The 21,066-nt window shown below is 45.3% G+C and overlaps 1 protein-coding gene across 1 annotated transcript; it reads right to left on the bottom strand.

The window, feature by feature from the left end:
• Positions 1 to 5,891: 5,891 nt before the first annotated feature.
• Positions 5,892 to 17,056, bottom strand: LOC120992192 (submandibular gland secretory Glx-rich protein CA-like). The gene is made up of 3 exons (XM_040420993.1): positions 16,943 to 17,056; positions 12,085 to 12,342; positions 5,892 to 6,151 (listed from the first exon to the last, which is right to left on the bottom strand). The coding sequence occupies exons 1-3, from the start codon at positions 17,022 to 17,024 to the stop codon at positions 5,913 to 5,915; spliced, it is 579 nt and encodes a 192-aa protein (XP_040276927.1). The 5' UTR covers positions 17,025 to 17,056; the 3' UTR covers positions 5,892 to 5,912.
• Positions 17,057 to 21,066: the final 4,010 nt, after the last annotated feature.

The following is a 21,066-nucleotide window of genomic DNA, read 5'->3' as shown; positions in this document are numbered from 1 at the left end:
GAGATTACTGCATACCGATATATACAGCCACCACTAGAGGGAGCTCAGGAGATTACTACATATAATATTATTCAGTTTAATAAGCTCCCGAGTACCCTCTAGTGGTGATTATTTCATGCTATGTTTGTTAAGATTTTGAGCTCTGTATCAGGTAAATGGATCTCCACCCTTTATAAAAAACAAAACAATAAACACAATATTTTTGATCTATTTCATGTTGCATCCCCAAATAGTCAAACAACGAAGACGGCTCTGCTACAACTGTAATGCATTTCTCCACAAGACACCAGTATCTGTGTGGTTAGTGACATCAATACCCCCAGTCAGACTGACAGGAGCAGTAATCATTAATGATATTGTACCTGAGCTGTCAAGACAAACAGAGAAGTCACAGATTAAATATTAACGCTCCTTTCACTTACTGTCAGTCACCTCAGAGAAGAAGTGAAGTTCACAGATAACCACCTGTAGTCTATGCTTCTCACGTGGGACCAAAGTAGAGATGTAACTTCATGCTCTGGGCTGCAATGCAAAATCTGTCACACGACCCCCACATGCCATGTGACCAGGGGCGCACCTAACATTATAGCAGCTTCAATGGACTCAAGGGAGCCTGGCATCAGCCCTTATTTATTGACTTTGATCCAGTAGATAACGACCAGCATCACTACCCCTCTCTTCCAGGTCCTGGTACAAACTATACACAAATTCCTCCTGACAACCCCATATACATACATTCTCAGCACGCAATTTCAGTCAGTTTTGACTGCGATTGCGTTGCGTTCAGATTTTATCACCCTGGTGCAATGCAAAAAACTGAATGTGGTACCCAGACCCGAACCCGGACTTCTTCACTGAAGTTTGGGTTAGGTATTCTGTAGATTTTATTATTTTCCCTTATAACATGATTATAAGGGAAAATAATAGCATTCTTAATATAAAATGTTTACTAAAATGTCAATTTGGGGTTAAAAAATAAAAAAATGAACTCACCTTATCCACTTGATTGCGCAGCCGACATCGTCTTCTTTCTTCTTCTTTCAGGACCTGCAAAAGGACCTTTGATGTGATCCTTCTATCTTCATTCAGCAGGACCTGCACTGACGTCACCACGCTCACCACGTGGTAAATGCGATTACGTCATCAAAGGTCCTTTTGCCGGTCCTGAAAGAAGAAGAAAGAAGATGATGCCAGCTGCGCGATCAAGTGTATAAGGTGAGTTAATTATTATTTTTTAACCCCTCAATCAACATTTTAGTAAGCATTCTGTATTAAGAATGCTATTATTTTCCCTTATAACCATGCTATAAGGGAAAATAATACAGTGAATTTACTTTAATGGGGTCCGGGGTTGCTCATCCCTATAATCTCCTAGCAACCATGCGTGAAAATCGCACCGCATCTGCACTTGCTTGCGGTGAAAATCACCGCTCATCTGCCCAGCCCCATTGAAGTGAATAAGTTCGGATTCAGTACGGGTACCACACGCATTGCACCCGCGCGGAATTCTCGCCCATTTGAAAGGGGCCTTAGGGTTTAGTGTGCTTGTTTAGTAATTACTGTGCTAGGGAGGGATTGGTGTTACCGTATTTCGTCTTTAAAAAACAAACAAAAAAAAAGTTTGTTTCTGTTCATTTTTTTATGTCACTGTCTTAGGGTTTAGTGTGCTTGTTTAGTAATTACTGTGCTGGGGAGGGATTAGTGTTACCGTCTTTCGTCTTTGAAAAACAAGAAAAAAACGCAAAAAAGTTTGTTTCTGTCCGTTTTTTTGTCACTGTCTTAGGGTTTAGTGTGCTTGTTTAGTAATTACTGTGCTAGGGAGGGATTAGTGTTACTGTCTTTTGTCTTTGAAAAACAAAAAAAATTGTTAGTTTCTGTCCGTTTTTCTGTCACTGTCTTAGGGAGGGTTTAGTGTGCTTGTTTAGTAATTACTGTGCTAGGGAGGGATTAGTGTTACCCTCTTTCGTCTTTGAAAAAAAAAAATTACGTTTCTGTCCGTTTTTCTGTCACTGTCTTAGGGTTTATTGTGCTTGTTTAGTAATTACTGTGCTAGGGAGGGATTAGTGTTACCGTCTTTCGTCTTTGAAAAAAAAAAAAAAGATAGTTTCTGTCTGTTTTTCTGTCACTGTCTTACGATTTTGTGTGCTTGTGCTAGGGAGGGATTAGTGTTACCGCCTTTCGTCTTTGGAAAAAAAAAAAGTTAGTTTCTGTCCATTTTCCTGTCACTGTTTTAGGGTTTAGTGTGCTTGTTTAGTAATTACTGTGCTAGGGAGGGATTAGTGTTACCGTAATCATTACCGTATTTGTATTTAGTAAAAAACAAACAAAAAACATTCGCTGTCTGTTTCTCTAAATTACTATTTTATTTGATTTTTGCCCCATTGTCCCAAACCCAATAAAGTTATTCACAAATTCGCTCCTTATTTTCTTTGTATATTTTTTGGGGCTTTAATTTAATTTTGGGCAGATAATGAGTGGAAGTGGGCGTGCCGGCAGCCGTGGTCGTGGTAGGGGAATTGGTTCCAGTGCTGGACCGCTGCCAGCATAGGGCCGCTCCTCTACCCATGGAGGGGCGGGCGCAACTGGCAGGGGCGTCCACCTCATCCGAGATTTCTTTGGGCGTGTCAGCCCAATTTTGTCTCAGGACACTGAGGCAGTGGTGTCTTTTGTCACACAAGCCAGTGGCACAAAGTCCTCTACCCCGGCTCAGAGCAGCAGCAGCAGCTCTCCGCCTCCTGCAGGACAAGCCCCCATCCCCCAAGACTCGTCCCTGCTGCTGTTTGGCAGTGACAGTGAGAGGGACATCCTGGGGGAGGTAATGCAGGAGAGTGAGCTGCAGCTTGGTCCGGATGGTCAGGACCTTTTGAAAGGGATGGAGAAGGAGGAGGAAGGGGTACCGCCGTCATTACCCCAGTGACATTCCTTCCAACTGGTATGGGTGGTTTTAGCCAAAGAACTACCGCACCTAGTCAGACCCAGGCATCAGTGGGGGGACAGCGGAGCCAGGTCAAGGGCTCCTCGTCTGCTGTTCCCCTCAGTCTAACCACTGGTCGACCTTGGGTCTGACAATGCAGGCAACGAAGAGGAGGGTGACCAAGAATGGGTGCCACCTCCCTTGTCAGGTGACAGCAGCACTGATGATGAAGGTAGGCACCCGAGGCAAACGGTGCACCAGGTCACCAAGGAGTCTAGTGGCAGGGGCTCCACTGGTAATGGCAGCACCTGTGCGCATCAAGCCCGAACAGGCGCAAGCCAGCACCACCCCATCTGACAGGAGGTTGGTGTGTAAGTCACCTGTTTGGGCTTACTTCACCCTGGCAGAAGAAGATCAGACAATTGCAATCTGTCAGCTGTGCCATGCCAGGGTGAGGAGAGGGAGGTCACTTGCTAGGCTGGGTACCACTGCCCTTATCCAGCACCTGAGAGGCAACCACTGGCGGGAGTGGGACCAGATGCAAGGTGGTCGCAGCAGCAGCAGGGGACAGCCGCTCCTGCCACTGTCCTGCAGTCACCCCACCCCCTTCCAACAATGCATTCCCACTCCCCCACTCCCTCTCCTAGAGGTACTGGTACCGGCAGCTATACCTCTGCCTCCTCTGCACCCTCCTGTCGCCTCCACTGCCATCCGGCACCAGCCGTTCGTCGCTGAGGCATTTGAACGCACCGGGGCCTACGCACCCGGGGACCGACGGGTGCGTTCACTCAATGGGCTCCTGGCAAGCGTTATCGCCCAAAATCTGATGCCCTTCAATATTGTGGACTGCAATCAATTCCGGCAGATGTTGGAGCAGGCCCAACAAAGATGGCGTGTCCCCAGCCGCCATTTCTTTGCCAGGACCGGCGTTCCTGCCCTACACCAGCACGTTGTGCAGAATGTATCCCTGTCGCTGGATCACGCTGTCAGTGACAGGGTGCATCTCACAATGGATGCCTGGACCAGCAGACATGGTCAGGGATGCTATCTCAACTTGACTCCCCATTGGGTGTCCCTACAAAGCGCCGGGGAGGGATCATCAGATGTGGCGGCATCTCAGCTTGTGGTGCCGCCCTGGGGTGTCCAGGTGAGAACTGCTGCTCTCCCTAAAGCCACTGACTCCACCGCTGCTGAGCCCCCCAGCAAGCATTCCAGTAGCTACATAAGTGTGGGCACGTCGCTGCCAGGCCGTGCTCCAGCTTGTGAGCTTAGGGGAACGGAGACACACTGGACCTTATGTTCTGGCCGCCGTCCAGGCTCAGGTCAACAAGTGACTAACACCCTGAAGGCTCCAGGCAGATATGGTTGTCTGTGACAATGGCAGCAACCTCCTCACCACCCTCCATGCTGACAGTCTAACACACGTTCCCTGCATGGCACATGTTCTCAACTTTGTTGTTCAGAAGTTCCTGCGCACATACCCAAGGTTGAGCGACATCATGCAAAGGGTACGTATGATTGCCAGGCACTTCCGACGCTCCCCAACCGCCACTGCGCCCATGTCCAAACTGCAGTGGGACAACAGCCTGCCACCTCATAGGCTGATTGTGGACAGTGTGACGCGGTGGAACTCCACCCGCCACATGCTGGAGAGGTTGTAGGAGCAGCGACGGGCGGTGAAGGAGTACCTGCTGGTCCTAGGCACTCCGGGGCCATCACACCCACTCTCCTACATCACCAATCCGGAGTGGGGTCAGATACTTTAGGTCTGCCATGTGTTGGCCCCCTTCGAGCAGGCAACCATGTTGGTCAACGGGGAGCACGTCGGCATCAATGACATGCTCCCCATAGTGTTCCTGCTGGACAGGACACTAGAACGCCTGCTGGGGAGAGTGCCTTGGTGGAGCAAGAAGAGGCAACACTGCTCCACCAAGACCATGCCCAGGACAAGGAGGAGGAGGAAGAAGAATTTTTTGAGGGAGATGTGGACGTCCAGGAGTCTGGGCCTGGTCAGGAGGCAGAGCCGGTGTCGGGGGCACCATTAGTCCAGGGGTGGGGTGACTCCCAGAGGCAGCAGCAGGAGGACCAAGATGTCATGGTCCCTGGCAGCCAAGAAGTGTCACAGCGGGCTGTCCTCTTCCCCATGGCTGCATCCTAAACTAAAATGTCTGCATAATAAAATTTCCACAACACTTTCAAATTCTTGGGCTTTTTTTGTTTGCATTTGCACTTTAAACAGATGTACTAGTTTGTCTTATGAGTGGTTGGTTTTATAGTGGATTTGTTGTTACATACCCCTTTGACTATATACATTATCATATGTTATATGTTGTATATGCCCTTGATTTACATGTCAGATATCAAATGAGAGGAGTATATTTTGCATTGGCACTTTATATGTACTATATATGGATATCCCCCCCCCCCCCCCCCCGTATCCAGCACCATTTGTATTTGGCCAATTTCCTTCCAGTTGTCCCTCCTCTTTTGTACAATGTGGATTTTTATGTGTCTCTTTTAACATAATTATGATATAGTATGTTTTTCACGTGATGCTAATAAAGATTTTAAAGATTTATTTTGGGATTTACAAACTTAAAAAACACTTTAAATAAAAATTGTCAAAGGAAAATATTGCACATTCCTGCTGTAGACGAAGAACCTGCTGCAGTCAGAGGTGTCTAAGTTTATTTTTGGTGTTGCCCCGGTCTGGCGGGGGCATATTCCTGGGAACACATTCCTGCTGCAAACAAAGAACCTGCTGTTGTCTGTTCTGGATGAGTTTGGCCGAGCTATGTGTAGGCCTTATACTCCACAGTTACCTTTATCTGCTGCTGCTGTCTGTCCAGATCCTGATGAGTTTGCCCCTAGACTAAAAGGGCCTTACTGCAACCTTATAGGTTAAAATTAATAATAAACATAACAATATCAAAAAACAAAAGCAAACTTTAGAACGGAAAAAACGATTTATTGGCAATTTTGAGGAACAAATATGGCTCTAAGGCAACTGTTCGAGTTGCTTATGGAGGTCCAGCATCTCCTGCATCCCATTATGGTGCAGCTCTTCCAACTGCTGCACCTTGCAATCCAGATGCCGCTGCTGTTCCCTTATCTTTTTTTGCTGCTCCCTGATCTCCTGCACGGCTTTTTGGTCCTCATGCTGCAGCTTTATAATTATTTTGGGGTGTTTTCTAAATGAGGAACATATACTAGGGTGCATTTTCTTCTTTAACCCTTCTGAAAGTGAATTTTTTTTTATTTTTTTTATTTTTACAAATGTGTGCTTTGAAATGCTGTCAGACACCTGTTTGCTGAACAGTACCCTTTCCATCACTTAAAATGTTCGTACAGGGATGCTGTTTCTGAAATGGGATCACAATTTTTTTATTTTTTTTCTGGGGACCATGGGAATTTATTTAATGTGACATGGCATCTAGAATCCATGTCTGCCAATTCAGGTGAGCAAAATCCATATTTAGCTGTTTGACTATAGAGCCCTGCCATGCGCCCATACATAATTTTTTGAGTACATATGGGGTGTTGGCGTATTCGGGGGAAATGAGGAACAACATTTTGGGTGCATTTTGTCCTGTTACCCCTTGTGAAAGTGAAAAATGTGGGTGTAAATCAACGTTTTCTGGAGAAAAAAAATTAATTTTTAATTTTCACAGCCAAGCGTTTCCTAATTTGGTGAAATGCCTGCTCACTACACACCTTGAAATATTACTTGAGGGGTGTAGTTTCCAGAATGGGGTCACGTTTTGGGGGTTTCTACTCTAGGGCCACCTCAGGGTGTCTTCATATGCAACATAGCTCCCAATTACCATTCCAGCTAAATCCGCTCTCCAAAAGCCATATGGTGCTCCTTCCACTCTGAAGCCTGCTGTGCGCCCATACATCAGTTTTTGAGCACACCTGGGTTGTTTCTTTAACCACCTCCGGACCGCCGAACGCAGCGACGCGTCCTGGAGGTGGTTGATTCATTCCTCCTGGACGCATATACGCGTCCTCTCGCGAGACGCGAGATTTCCTGCGAACGCGCGCACACAGGCGCGCGTGCTCACAGGATCGGAAGGTAAGCGAGTGGATCTCCAGCCTGCCAGCGGCGATCGTTCGCTGGCAGGCTGGAGATGCGATTTTTTAAACCGCTAACAGGTATATTAGACGCTGTTTTGATAACAGCGTCTAATATACCTGCTACCTGGTCCTCTGGTGGTCCCCTTTGCTTGGATCGACCACCAGAGGACACAGGCAGCTCAGTAATATGTAGCACCAAACACCACTACACTACACCCCCCCCTGTCACTTATTAACCCCTTATTCACCCCTGATCACCCCATATAGACTCCCTGATCACCCGCCTGTCATTGATCACCCCCTGTCATTGATCACCCCCCTGTAAGGCTCCATTCAGACGTCCGTATGATTTTTACGGATCCACTGATACATGGATCGGATCCGCAAAACACATACGGACATCTGAATGGAGCCTTACAGGGGGGTGATCAATGACGGGGGTGATCACCCCATATAGACTCCCTGATCACCCCCCTGTCATTGATAACCCCCCTGTCATTGATCACCCTCCTGTAAGGCTCCATTCAAACGTCCATATGATTTTTACGGATCCACTGATACATGGATCGGATCCGCAAAACACATACGGACATCTGAATGGAGCCTTACAGGGGGGTGATCAATGACAGGGGTGATCACCCCATATAGACTCCCTGATCACCCCCCTGTAATTGATCACCCCTGTCATTAATCACCCCCCTGTAAGGCTCCATTCAAACGTCCGTATGATTTTTACGGATCCACTGATACATGGATCGGATCCGCAAAACACATAAGGACATCTGAATGGAGCCTTACAGGGGGGTGATCAATGACAGGGGGGTGATCACCCCATATAGACTCCCTGATTACCCCCCTGTCATTGATCACCCCCCTGTCATTGATCACCCCCCTGTAAGGCTCCATTCAGATGTCCGTATGTGTTTTGCGGATCCGATCCATGTATCAGTGGATCCGTAAAAATCATACGGACGTTTGAATGGAGCCTTACAGGGGGGTGATCAATGACGGGGGTGATCACCCCATATAGACTCCCTGATCACCCCCCTGTCATTGATCACCCCCCTGTCATTGATCACCCCCCTGTAGGCTCCATTCAAACGTCCGTATGATTTTTACGGATCCACTGATACATGGATCGGATCCGCAAAACACATACGGACGTCTGAATGGAGCCTTACAGGGGCATGATCAATGACTGTGGTTATCACCCCATATAGACTCCCTGATCACCCCCCTGTCATTGATTACCCCCCTGTAAGGCTCCATTCAGATGTCCGGATGCGTTTTGCGAATCCGATCCATGTATCAGTGGATCCGTAAAAATCATACGGACATCTGAATGGAGCCTTACAGGGGGGTGATCAATGACGGGGGTGATCACCCCATATAGACTCCCTGATCACCCCCCTGTCATTGATCACCCCCCTGTCATTGATCACCCCCCTGTAAGGCTCCATTCAAACGTCCGTATGTATTTTACGGATCCACGGATACATGGATCGGATCCGCAAAACACATACGGACATCTGAATGGAGCCTTATAGGGGGGTGATCAATGACAGGAGGGTGATCACCCCATATAGACTCCCTGATCACCCCCCTGTCATTGATCACCCCCCTTTCATTGATCACCCCCCCTGTAAGGCTCCATTCAAACGTCCATATGTTTTTTACGGATCCACGGATACATGGATCGGATCCGCAAAACACATACGGACATCTGAATGGAGCCTTATAGGGGGGTGATCAATGACAGGGGGGTGATCACCCCATATAGACTCCCTGATCACCCCCCTGTCATTGATCACCCCCCTTTCATTGATCACCCCCCTGAAAGGCTCCATTCAGACATTTTTTTGGCCCAAGTTAGCGGAAATTATTATTTTTTTTCTTACAAAGTCTCATATTCCACTAACTAATTTTTGTCCCAAGTTAGCGGAAAGGGAGACTTTGTGTGACAAAAAATAAAAACTTCCATGAACTCACTATGCCCATCACGAAATACCTTGGGGTGTCTTCTTTCCAAAATGGGGTCGCTTGTGGGGTAGTTATACTGCCCTGGCATTTTAGGGGCCCGAATGCGTGAGAAGTGGTTTGAAATAAAAATCTGTAAAAAATGGCCGGTGAAATCCGAAAGGTGCTCTTTGGAATGTGGGCCCCTTTGCCCACCTAGGCTGCAAAAAAGTGTCACACATCTGGTATCACCGTACTCAGGAGAAGTTGGGCAATGTGTTTTGGGGTGTCTTTTTACATATACTCATGCTGGGTGAGAGAAATATCTTGGCAAAAGACAACTTTTCCCATTTTTTTATACAAAGTTGGCATTTGACCAAGATATTTATCTCACCCAGCATGGGTATATGTAAAATGACACCCCAAAACACATTGCCCAACTTCTCCTGAGTACGGCAATACCAGATGTGTGACACTTTTTTGCAGCCTAGGTGGGCAAAGGGGCCCACATTCCAAAGAGCACCTTTCGGATGTCACCGGCCATTTTTTACAGATTTTGATTTCAAACTACTTCTCACGCATTCGGGCCCCTAAAATGCCAGGGCAGTATAACTACCCCACAAGTGACCCCATTTTGGAAAGAAGACACCCCCAGGTATTTCGTGATGGGCATAGTGAGTTAATGGAAGTTTTTATTTTTTGTCACAAGTTAGTGGAATATGAGACTTTGTAAGAAAAAAAAAATAAAAATCATCATTTTCCGCTAACTTGTGACAAAAAATAAAAAATTCTAGGAACTCGCCATGCTCCTCACGGAATACCTTGGGGTGTCTTCTTTCCAAAATGGGGTCACTTGTGGGGTAGTTATACTGCCCTGGCATTCTAGGGGCCCTAATGTGTGGTAAGTAGTTTGAAATCAGAATCTGTAAAAAATGGCCGGTGAAATCCTAAAGGTGCTCTTTGGAATGTGGGCCCCTTTGCCCACCTAGGCTGAAAAAAAGTGTCACACATGTGGTATCGCTGTACTCAGGAGAAGTTGGGCAATGTGTTTTGGGGTGTCATTTTACATATACCCATGCTGGGTGAGATAAATATCTTGGTCAAATGCCAACTTTGTATAAAAAAATGGGAAAAGTTGTCTTTTGCCAAGATATTTCTCTCACCCAGCATGGGTATATGTAAAATGACACCCCAAAACACATTGCCCAACTTCTCCTGAGTACGGCAATACCACATGTGTGACACTTTTCTGCAGCCTAGGTGGGCAAAGGGGCCCACATTCCAAAGAGCACCTTTCGGATTTCACCGACCATTTTTTACAGATTTTGATTTCAAACTACTTTGCACGCATTTGGGTCCCTAAAATGCCAGGGGAGTATAACTACCCCACAAGTGACCCCATTTTGGAAAGAAGACACCCCAAGGTATTTCGTGATGGGCATAGTGAGTTCATGGAAGTTTTTATTTTTTGTCACAAGTTAGTGGAATATGAGACTTTGTAAGAAAAAAAATAAAAAATCATCATTTTCCGCTAACTTGTGACAAAAAATAAAAAGTTCTATGAACTCACTATGCCCATCAGCGAATACCTTAGGGTGTCTACTTTCCGAAATGGGGTCATTTGTGGGGTGTTTGTACTGTCTGGCCATTGTAGAACCTCAGGAAACATGACAGGTGCTCAGAAAGTCAGAGCTGCTTCAAAAAGCGGAAATTCACATTTTTGTACCATAGTTTGTAAACGCTATAACTTTTACCCAAACCATTTTTTTTTTACCCAAACATTTTTTTTTATCAAAGACATGTAGAACAATAAATTTCGAGAAAAATTTATGTATGGATGTGTTTTTTTATTGCAAAATTTTACAACTGAAAAATGTCATTTTTTTTGCAAAAAAATCGTTAAATTTCGATTAATAACAAAAAAAGTAAAAATGTCAGCAGCAATAAAATACCACCAAATGAAAGCTCTATTAGTGAGAAGAAAAGGAGGTAAAATTCATTTGGGTGGTAAGTTGCATGACCGAGCAATAAACGGTTAAAATAGTGTAGGTCAGAAGTGTAAAAAGTGGCCTGGTCATTAAGGGTGTTTAAGCTAGGGGGGCTGAGGTCGTTAAACTCCAGATTCAATATAATAGATTTTTTGTTTTGTTTGGCTGTTAACCCTTGATGTTTTGCTGAAAAAATAGATTAAAGTTTAAATTCTGCTAAAAAAAAGTGAAAATTTGCAAATTCTTTCAAATTTTTGGTAAATGTGGTATTTTTTTTTAGGTGGTATTTTTTGACTCAATTTTACCACTGTCATGAAGTACAATATGTGACGATAAAACAATCTCAGAATGGCCTGGATAAGTAAAAGCATTTTAAAGTTATTACCACATAAAGTGACACATGTCGGATATGCTAAATATGGCCTGGGCAGAAAGGTGAAAAATGGCAGGGTTCTTAAGGGGTTAATGTTTCTGTACATGTTATGGATACAGAATTATATTGCTGTGTGCACATATTTATGCTGCATAAATATGTCCCACATATATGTGCAAAAGGGACACTTTAAACATCTGCCTATTTAGTTAATGTATTTTTAGTTAATGTATTTGCAATGTATGGTATTTCCTATTTATCAGGCTAGCATTGTCATTTCATCAATTCACCCCTAGGTGGTGCTGTCATTATTTAGACCAGGGATGCCCAACCTGCGGCCCTCCAGCTGTTGCAAAACTACAACACCCAGCATGCCCGGACAGCTTACAGCTATCAGCCTACAGCAGGGCATGATGGGAGTTGTAGTTTAGCAACAGCTAGAGGGCCGCAGGTTGAGCATGCCTGACAGACAGTTAATGGAGGAGAGAAACAGGCTTTATCCACAATGTAGCTGCAATATCTTTTCTCCGGGACCTGATCAATCCTGGAGAGGACAAACTAAGGGTCCATTCACACGTCCGTATGCGTTTTGGGGATCCGCAAAACACGGACACCGGCAATGTGCGTTCCGCATTTGCGGACAAGAATAGGACTTGTTCTATTTTTTTCCGGAACGGAAGTGCGGATCCAGAAGTTGTGAGTACTACTACCCTCACTCGGCACACCACCTCCGTTACACTCACATAACAACCATAGTGTGCGGGCATTGCATTTACCCTCATGGCCGGGGCTGGTGACAGCCTCTTCCTCCTCTTCTTCCTCATCTGGAGCTGGGGAGGGGGGATCCGGCTGCCGGGAGGGTCCGGCCTCCTCCACCTCCACCTCTTCGCCCACAGGTGAGGGTGGTGCATCCTGCTGCGGCTGGGAAGGTCCGGCCTGCTCTTCCTCCTCCTCCGCCTCCTTCTGGGCGGACACGACCACTTTCTCCATCTCGTCCATCGACGACCTGCGGCGGACGGAGGGAACGGGAACACCTGTAATCACACAATGTTCAGAATTTAGACAAACAACTCAGAACTCCTAACAAATGCAAATTAAGTGGGGGATGTAATGATGGATGGGGCCTTTTACTGGAATACAGAATGATGATTGCAGTTTATGTATATACACACACACATATATATATATATTTATGTGTGTGTGAAACATACAAAATCAGCCAGTTACATCATGCTTCTCTACTTTGCTGTGTTTATAAATATATATACAGTGGATATAAAAAGTCTACACACCCCTGTTAAAATGTCTGGTTTCTGTGCTGTAAAAAAATTAGACAAAGGTAAATCATTTCAGACCTATAAACTGTACAACTTAATTTAAAAAAAAACTGAAATCTTTTAGGTGGAGGGAAGAAAACAAAACAAAAAATAAAAATAATGTGGTTGCATAAATGTGCACACCCTCTCATAACTGGGGATGTAGCTGTGTTCAGAATGAAGCAATCACATTCAGAATCCTGTTAAATAGGAGTCAGCATACACCGGCCATCATGTAAAGTGCCTCTGATTAACCCCAAATAAAGTTCAGCTGCTCTAGTTGGTCTTTCCTGAAATTTTCTTAGTCACATCCCACAGCAGAAGCCACGGTCCACAGAGAGCTTCCAAAGCATCAGAGGGACCTCATTGTTAGAAGGTATCAGTCAGGAGAAGGGTACAAAAGAATTTCCAAGGCATTAGATATACCATGGAACACAGTGAAGACAGTCATCATCATGTGGAGAAAATATGGCACAAAAGTGACAAGAACTGGACGTCCCTCCAAAATTGATGAAAATACGAGAAGAAAACTGGGAGGCGACCAAGAGGCCTACAGCAACATTAAAGGAGCTGCAGGAATATCTGGCAAGTACTGGCTGTGTGGTACATGTGACAACAATCTCCTGTATTCTTCATATGTCTGGGCTATGGGGTAGAGTGGCAAGATGAAAACTTTTTCTTACGAAGAAAAACATCCAAGCCAGGCTACATTTTGCAAAAACACATCTGAAGTCTCCCAAAAGCATGTGGGAAAAGGTGTTATGGTCTGATGAAACCAAGGTTGGACTTTTTGGCCATAATTCCAATAGATATGTTTGGCGCAAAAACAACACTGCACATCATCAAAAGAACACCATCCCCACAGTGAAGCATGGTGGTGGCAGCTGTTTTTCTTCAGCTGGAACTGGGACCTTAGTTAAGCTAGAGGGAATTATGAACAGTTCCAAATACCAGTCAATATTGGCACAAAACCTTCAGGCTTCTGCTAGAAAGCTGAACATGAAGAGGAACTTCATCTTTCAGCATGACATCGACCCAAAGCATACATCCAAATCAACAAAGGAATGGCTTCACCAGAAGAAGATTAACGTTTTGGAATGGCCCAGCCAGAGCCCAGACCTGAATCTGATTGAAAATCTGTGGGGTTATCTGAAGAGGGCTGTGCCCAGGAGATGCCCTCGCAATCTGACAGATTTGGAGTGTTTTTGCAAAGAAGACTGGGCAAATCTTGCCAAGTCAAAATGTGCCATGCTGATAGACTCATACCCAAAAAGACTGAGTGCTGTAATAAAATCAAAAGGTGCTTCAACAAAGTATTAGTATAAGGCTGTGCACACTTATGCAACCATATTATGTTACTTTTATATTTTTTCTTCCCTCTACTTAAAAGATTTCAGTTTGTTTTTCAATTGAGTTGTACAGTTTATAGGTCACATTAAAGGTGGGAAAAGTTCTGAAATTATTTATCTTTGTCTCAATTTTTTTACATCACAGAAACCTGACATTTTAACAGGGGTGTGTAGACTTTTTATATCCACTGTATATACAGTGGCGGAAATAATTATTTGACCCCTCACTGATTTTGTAAGTTTGTCCAATGACAAAGAAATGAAAAGTCTCAGAACAGTATCATTTCAATGGTAGGTTTATTGTAACAGTGGCAGATAGCACATCAAAAGGAAAATTGAAAAAATAACTTTAAATAAAAGATAGCAACTGATTTGCATTTCATTGAGTGAAATAAGTATTTGAACCCCTACCAACCATTAAGAGTTCTGGCTCCCACAGAGTGGTTAGACACTTCTACTCAATTAGTCACCCTCATTAAGGACACCTGTCTTAACTAGTCACCTGTATAAAAGACACCTGTCCACAGAATCAATCAATCAAGCAGACTCCAAACTCTCCAACATGGGAAAGACCAAAGAGCTGTCCAAGGATGTCAGAGACAAAATTGTAGACCTGCACAAGGCTGGAATGGGCTACAAAACCATTAGCAAGAAGCTGGGAGAGAAGGTGACAACTGTTGGTGCGATTGTTCGAAAATGGAAGGAGCACAAAATGACCATCAATCGACCTCGCTCTGGGGCTCCACGCAAGATCTCACCTCGTGGGGTGTCAATGGTTCTGAGAAAGGTGAAAAAGCATCCTAGAACTACACGGGAGGAGTTAGTTAATGACCTCAAATTAGCAGGGACCACAGTCACCAAGAAAACCATTGGAAACACATTACACCGCAATGGATTAAAATCCTGCAGGGCTCGCAAGGTCCCCCTGCTCAGGAAGGCACATGTGCAGGCCCGTCTGAAGTTTGCCAATGAACACCTGAATGATTCAGAGAGTGACTGGGAGAAGGTGCTGTGGTCTGATGAGACCAAAATAGAGCTCTTTGGCATTAACTCAACTCGCTGTGTTTGGAGGAAGAAAAATGCTGCCTATGACCCCCAAAACACCGTCCCCACCGTCAAGCATGGGGGTGGAAACATTTTGCTTTGGGGGTGTTTTTCTGCTAAGGGCACAGGACAACTTATTCGCATAAACGGGAAAATGGACGGAGCCATGTATCGTGAAATCCTGAGCGACAACCTCCTTCCCTCTGCCAGGAAACTGAAAATGGGTCGTGGATGGGTGTTCCAGCACGACAATGACCCAAAACATACAGCAAAGGCAACAAAGGAGTGGCTCAAGAAGAAGCACATTAAGGTCATGGAGTGGCCTAGTCAGTCTCCGGACCTTAATCCAATCGAAAACCTATGGAGGGAGCTCAAGCTCAGAGTTGCACAGAGACAGCCTCGAAACCTTAGGGATTTAGAGATGATCTGCAAAGAGGAGTGGACCAACATTCCTCCTAAAATGTGCGCAAACTTGGTCATCAATTACAAGAAACGTTTGACCTCTGTGCTTGCAAACAAGGGTTTTTCCACCAAGTATTAAGTCTTTTTTTGTTAGAGGGTTCAAATACTTATTTCACTCAATGAAATGCAAATCAGTTGCTATCTTTTATTTAAAGTTATTTTTTCGATTTTCCTTTTGATGTGCTATCTGCCACTGTTACAATAAACCTACCATTGAAATGATACTGTTCTGAGACTTTTCATTTCTTTGTCATTGGACAAACTTACAAAATCAGTGAGGGGTCAAATAATTATTTCCGCCACTGTACACTCACGGCAAGGTAGAGATGTATGATGTAAACGGCTGATTTGCTACGTGTCACACCAGGTAGTAAGTAATCATTTGGCCTCTTTCACACGAGCGTGTCCGGATAAGCTCCGGATGCGTTGTGGCAAACCCGTGTGAGTAGGTACGCAATTTCAGTCAGTTTTGACTGCGATTGCGTTCCGTTGTTCAGTTTTTATCGCGCGGGTGCAATGTTTTTTGTACGTGCGTGATAAAAAACTGAATGTGGTACCCAGACCCGAACTTCTTCACAGAAGTTCAGGTTTGGGTTCAAGGTAGTGTAGATTGTAATATTTCCCCTTATAACATGGTTATAAGGCAAAATAATAGCATTCTGAATACAAAATGGTACAATAGGGCTGGAGGGGTTAAAAAAAATTAAAAAATAATTTAACTCACCTTAATCCACTTGTTCGCGCAGCCCGGCTTCTCTTCTGTCTTCTTCTTTGAGGAATAGGACCTTTGATGACGTCCCTGCGCTCATCACATGGTCCATCATATGATATTTTTACCATGGTGATGGATCATGTGACGGACCATGTGATGAGCGTAGTGACGTCATCAAACGTCCTATTCCTCAAAGAAGAAGACAGAAGAGATGCCGGCTCCGCAAACAAGTAGATTAAGGTGAGTTAAAAAAATTTGAATTTTTTTTTTAACCCCTCCAGCCCTATTTTACTATGTATTCTGTATTCAGAATGCTATTATTTTCCCTTATAACCATGTTATAAGGGAAAATAATAAAGATCGGGTCCCCATCCCGATCGTCTCCTAGCAACCGTGCGTGAAAATCGCACCGCATCCGCACTTGCTTGCGGATGCTTGCGATTTTCACGCAGCCCCATTTACTTCTATGGGGCCTGCATTTTGCGTGAAAAACGCAGAATATAGAACATGCTGCGATTTTCACGCAACGCACAAGTGATGCGTGAAAATCACCGCTCATGTGCACAGCCCCATAGAAATAAATGGGTACGGATTCAGTGCGGGTGCAATGCGTTCAACTCACGCATCGCACCCGCGCGGAAAACTCGCTCATGTGAAAGAGGCCTAAAGGGATGAAATACTTATTTGCATAACTGTATATATACATTACAGAGTGTTGCTGAGAGATACACAAGTAATGTAAGCATTGTACCTGGGCATTTTCTGTCCCGGATCTCAGTGATCCACGCGATGTGCCTCCTCTTAAGATCCGACCAATGTTTGATGATCGCCATCGCACTGAGCCTGCCCTTACACTCCTTCCTTATCTCCTGCACAATACTCTGCTTTTCCTCCTGGACCCGGGTCCTATCGTATCCCCGCTCCAACATGCGCAGGATAAAGATGCAAGCATATAATCCTAAATTTTTTAACTATAAGTATTTAAAATAATGTCCTCAACAACACAGCAAAAGTATTTCATTCTTTGACAGGGAAATATTAGATTTAATGTTACCATTACATGATCGGATTGTACTGCAGTTGTGTGTGGGGTCTGAGCAGTCGGATATTGGCCAGCTGAGCAGAGATGTACCTGTCTAGTGAAGTGACGGTACGGTATGGGGTGTACAGCTGGTTCGCCTCCCCGTCGTGCACCCTTCTCCTGACCAACAGGACACAAACTCTAATCTATAGACTGTGTGTGGGTGGGGGTGGGGGGTATATAGTAGATATATAGCAGATATTTCTCTGCTGTCCATACATGCTACATACATAGTTCTGTGATGTCACGGCAATACTTAGTGCACCAATCAGTAATAACTAATCAGACCTGATAAAATGTGAAGTTGTATGTATTGCGCAAAAAATATGTGCATTATTTGCAATCGCGAATATATTGAAACACTCTGTAAAGCTATTGTTCTGCCAGACATGCGAAATGCAATCAAAAACAATGCTGCAATGTAAAATTACTTACCGTAATCAGGAGTTCTTCCTCACATTTGCGAAAGTTGCTGCCAACCATTTTCTCTAGTCTCAGGAAACTTCCGGCAGTTTGAAAACTGTAGAAGAACGAGGCCACGCCTCCATTGCGCATGCACAATACGCGAATATTGCATTGCCGATTTTTGCAATCAAGAAAATAATTTCAAATTCGCGACGAATATTCGCTCACTAATTCGCAAAATATCGCAAATTCGAATATTGCCTCATCACTACCCTAGACCACTAGGTATGATGGAATTAGCCAATTCACTATTCTAAATCACAAAGGATACTGGTATTGTCCTATTCACTACCCCAGACCACCAGAGATGCTGATATTAGCCGATTCACTATCTTACACCACCAAGGATGATAGCATTAGCCCATTTATTACCCTAAATCCCTAGGGATGCTGGCATTATCCAAGTAACTACCCTAGACCACCAGGGTTGCTGATAGTATCTCATTCATTACCCCAGAACACCAGGATGTTGATATTAGCCCAATTACTACCCCAGACCACCAGACTTGCTGTCATTAGCCCATTCACTCCCTTAAACCATCAGGGATGCTAGCATTAGCTCATTCACTACCCTAGGCCACCTTGGATGCTGACATTAACCCATTCACTACCCTAGACCACCAGGGATGCTGGTTTTGGCCCATTCGTTACCTTCGCCACCAAGGATTCTTCCATTAATCATTTAATAGAACTCAGCAGAAGAACCACTTTAGAGTCACACTGGCATTAACCCACTCAATATCTGAGACCAACAGGATTATTACCATTAAATGGGTTGTGCCAATTTTTTAAGTTATCCTCTATCCACAGGATAGGGAATAGCTAGCTGGGGGTCTGACTACTGGGACCACCACCAGTCATGAGAACAGGGGTTCTGTTTCCCAGTTCTGATGGAGTGACATGTTACGTGTGCTTACTGCTGCTACATTCATTCTCTAGGAGGAGGCCAAGTACTGCACCCAGCTGCCTCCCATAGAGAATGAATGGAGTGGCAGTGCGCATGGACCACCTGACGCTGAATCAGATCGGGGGAGCAGGACCTCATTCTCGTGATCGGTGAGGGTCCCAGTAGTTGGACTCCCAGCGATCAGCTAGTTATAACTAGGGATGAGCGAACCCGAACTGTAAAGTTCGGGTTCGTACCGAATTTTGGGGTGTCCGTGACACGGACCCGAACCCGAACATTTTCGTAAAAGTCCGGGTTCGGGTTCGGTGTTCGGCGCTTTCTTGGCGCTTTTTGAAAGGCTGCAAAGCAGCCAATCAACAAGCGTCATACTACTTGCCCCAAGAGGCCATCACAGCCTTGCCTACTATTGGCATGGCTGTGATTGGCCAGTGCACCATGTGACACAGCCTCTATTTAGGCTGGAGTCACGTAGCGCTGCACGTCACTCTGCTATGATCAGTATAGGGAGAGGTTGCAGCTGCGACGTTAGGGCGAGATTAGGCAGATTAACTCCTCCAAAAGACTTCATTCAGTGCACGATCTACAGCTGTGGATCATTGAACTGCTTCTATTCAATTGCTCAGTGTTTTTCGGCTGCCCAGAGCGTTTTTCAGTCACTTTTTTCTGGGGTGATCGGCGGCCATTTTGTGGCTTGTCGTGCGCCAGCACAAGCTACCACCAAGTGCATTTAACCATCAATAGTGTGGTTATTTTTTGGCCATATACTACATCAGCTGCAGGCTGAGCCTGTGTCACCGAAGTGCATTTAACCATCAATAGTGTGGTTATTTTTTGGCCATATACTACATCAGGTGCAGGCTGAGCCTGTGTCACCCAAGTGCATTTAACCATCAATAGTGTGGTTATTTTTTGGCCATATACTAGATCAGGGGCAAGTTGAGCCTGTCACCCAGCGCCTAAAAAATAGGCCTGACATTTATATTCATCCAAATCTGTACAGTTTTAGCTGGTCAAGTTATTTTTAGTGACCGTAAAAGCACAGTTTTTGTTCTGGGTTGAAAAACAATTCCCAAATTTGCAATTCTCAAAATTAGTGGTTTCTGCTGTATCAGGCCTACTTTAAATCTATCCCTAAAAGGGTATATTAGATTCAAGGTGCTGATAGGGTCATTCTGAAAAACTTAACACACACGCTACAGTGCAGATCCAAGTCTAATTCTGTGATTAAACGTATACCTGTCACACAGCGCCTAAAAAATAGGCCTCACATTTATATTCAGCTAAATCTGTCATTACTGTTTTTCTTATTGTGGTGAACGGTAACAATGAGGAAAACATCTAGTAAGGGACGCGGACGTGGACATGGTTGTGGTGGTGTTAGTGGACCCTCTGGTGCTGGGAGAGGACGTGGCCGTTTTGCCACAGCCACACGTCCTAGTGTACCAACTACCTCAGGTCCCAGTAGCCGCCAGAATTTACAGCCATATTTGGTGGGGCCCAATGCCGTTCTAAGGATGGTAAGGCCTGAGCAGGTACAGGCATTAGTCAATTGGGTGGCCGACAGTGCATCCAGCACGTTCACATTATCTCCCACCCAGTGTTCTGCAGAAAGCGCACAGATGGCGCATGAAAACCAAGCCCATCAGTCTGTCACATCACCCCCATGCATATCAGGGAAACTGTCTGAGCCTCAAGTTATGCAGCAGTCTCTTATGCTGTTTGAAGACTCTGCTGCCAGGGTTTCCCAAGGGCATCCACCTAGCCCTTCCCCAGGGGTGGAAGAGATAGAATGCACTAACGCACAACCACTTGTGTTTCCTGATGATGAGGACATGGGAATACCACCTCAGCACGTCTCTGATGATGACGAAACACAGGTGCCAACTGCTGCGTCTTTCTGCAGTGTGCAGACTGAACAGGAGGTCAGGGATCAAGACTGGGTGGAAGACGATGCAGGGGACGATGAGGTCCTAGACCCCACATGGAATGAAGGTCGTGCCACTGACTTTCACAGTTCAGAGGAAGAGGCAGTGGTGAGACCGAGCCAACAGCGTAGCAAAAGAGGGAGCAGTGGGCAAAATCAGAACACCCGCCGCCAAGAGACTACGCATGCTACTGACCGCCGCCATCTGGGACCGAGCACCCCAAAGGCAGCTTCAAGGAGTTCCCTGGCATGGCACTTCTTCAAACAATGTGCTGACGACAAGACCCGAGTGGTTTGCACGCTGTGCCATCAGAGCCTGAAGCGAGGCATTAACGTTCTGAACCTTAGCACAACCTGCATGACCAGGCACCTGCATGCAAAGCATGAACTGCAGTGGAGTAAACACCTTAAAAACAAGGAAGTCACTCAGGCTCCCCCTGCTACCTCTTCTGCTGCTGCCGCCTCGGCCTCTTCTGCTGCTGCCGCTGCCTCGGCCTC

This window comes from Bufo bufo, chromosome 2, assembly GCF_905171765.1.
Source record: "Bufo bufo chromosome 2, aBufBuf1.1, whole genome shotgun sequence".
In the NCBI taxonomy this organism is placed as follows: Eukaryota; Metazoa; Chordata; class Amphibia; order Anura; family Bufonidae; genus Bufo; species Bufo bufo.
The sequence above is the reverse complement of the archived record's forward strand: the minus strand, read 5'-3'. Positions and strand labels throughout refer to the sequence as shown.

What these genes read in the sequence shown, in the direction of transcription:
- LOC120992192 (XM_040420993.1), bottom strand. Translation starts at nt 17,024, where the DNA reads ATGGCGATCATCAAACATTGGTCGGATCTTAAGAGGAGGCACATCGCG. An exon ending in CCGGGACAGAAAATGCCCAG is followed by an intron (nt 12,343 to 16,942) that starts GTACAATGCTTA and finishes GTGTGATTACAG; the next exon opens with GTGTTCCCGTTCCCTCCGTC. An exon ending in CACCAGCCCCGGCCATGAGG is followed by an intron (nt 6,152 to 12,084) that starts GTAAATGCAATG and finishes ATTCACTTTCAG; the next exon opens with AAGGGTTAAAGAAGAAAATG.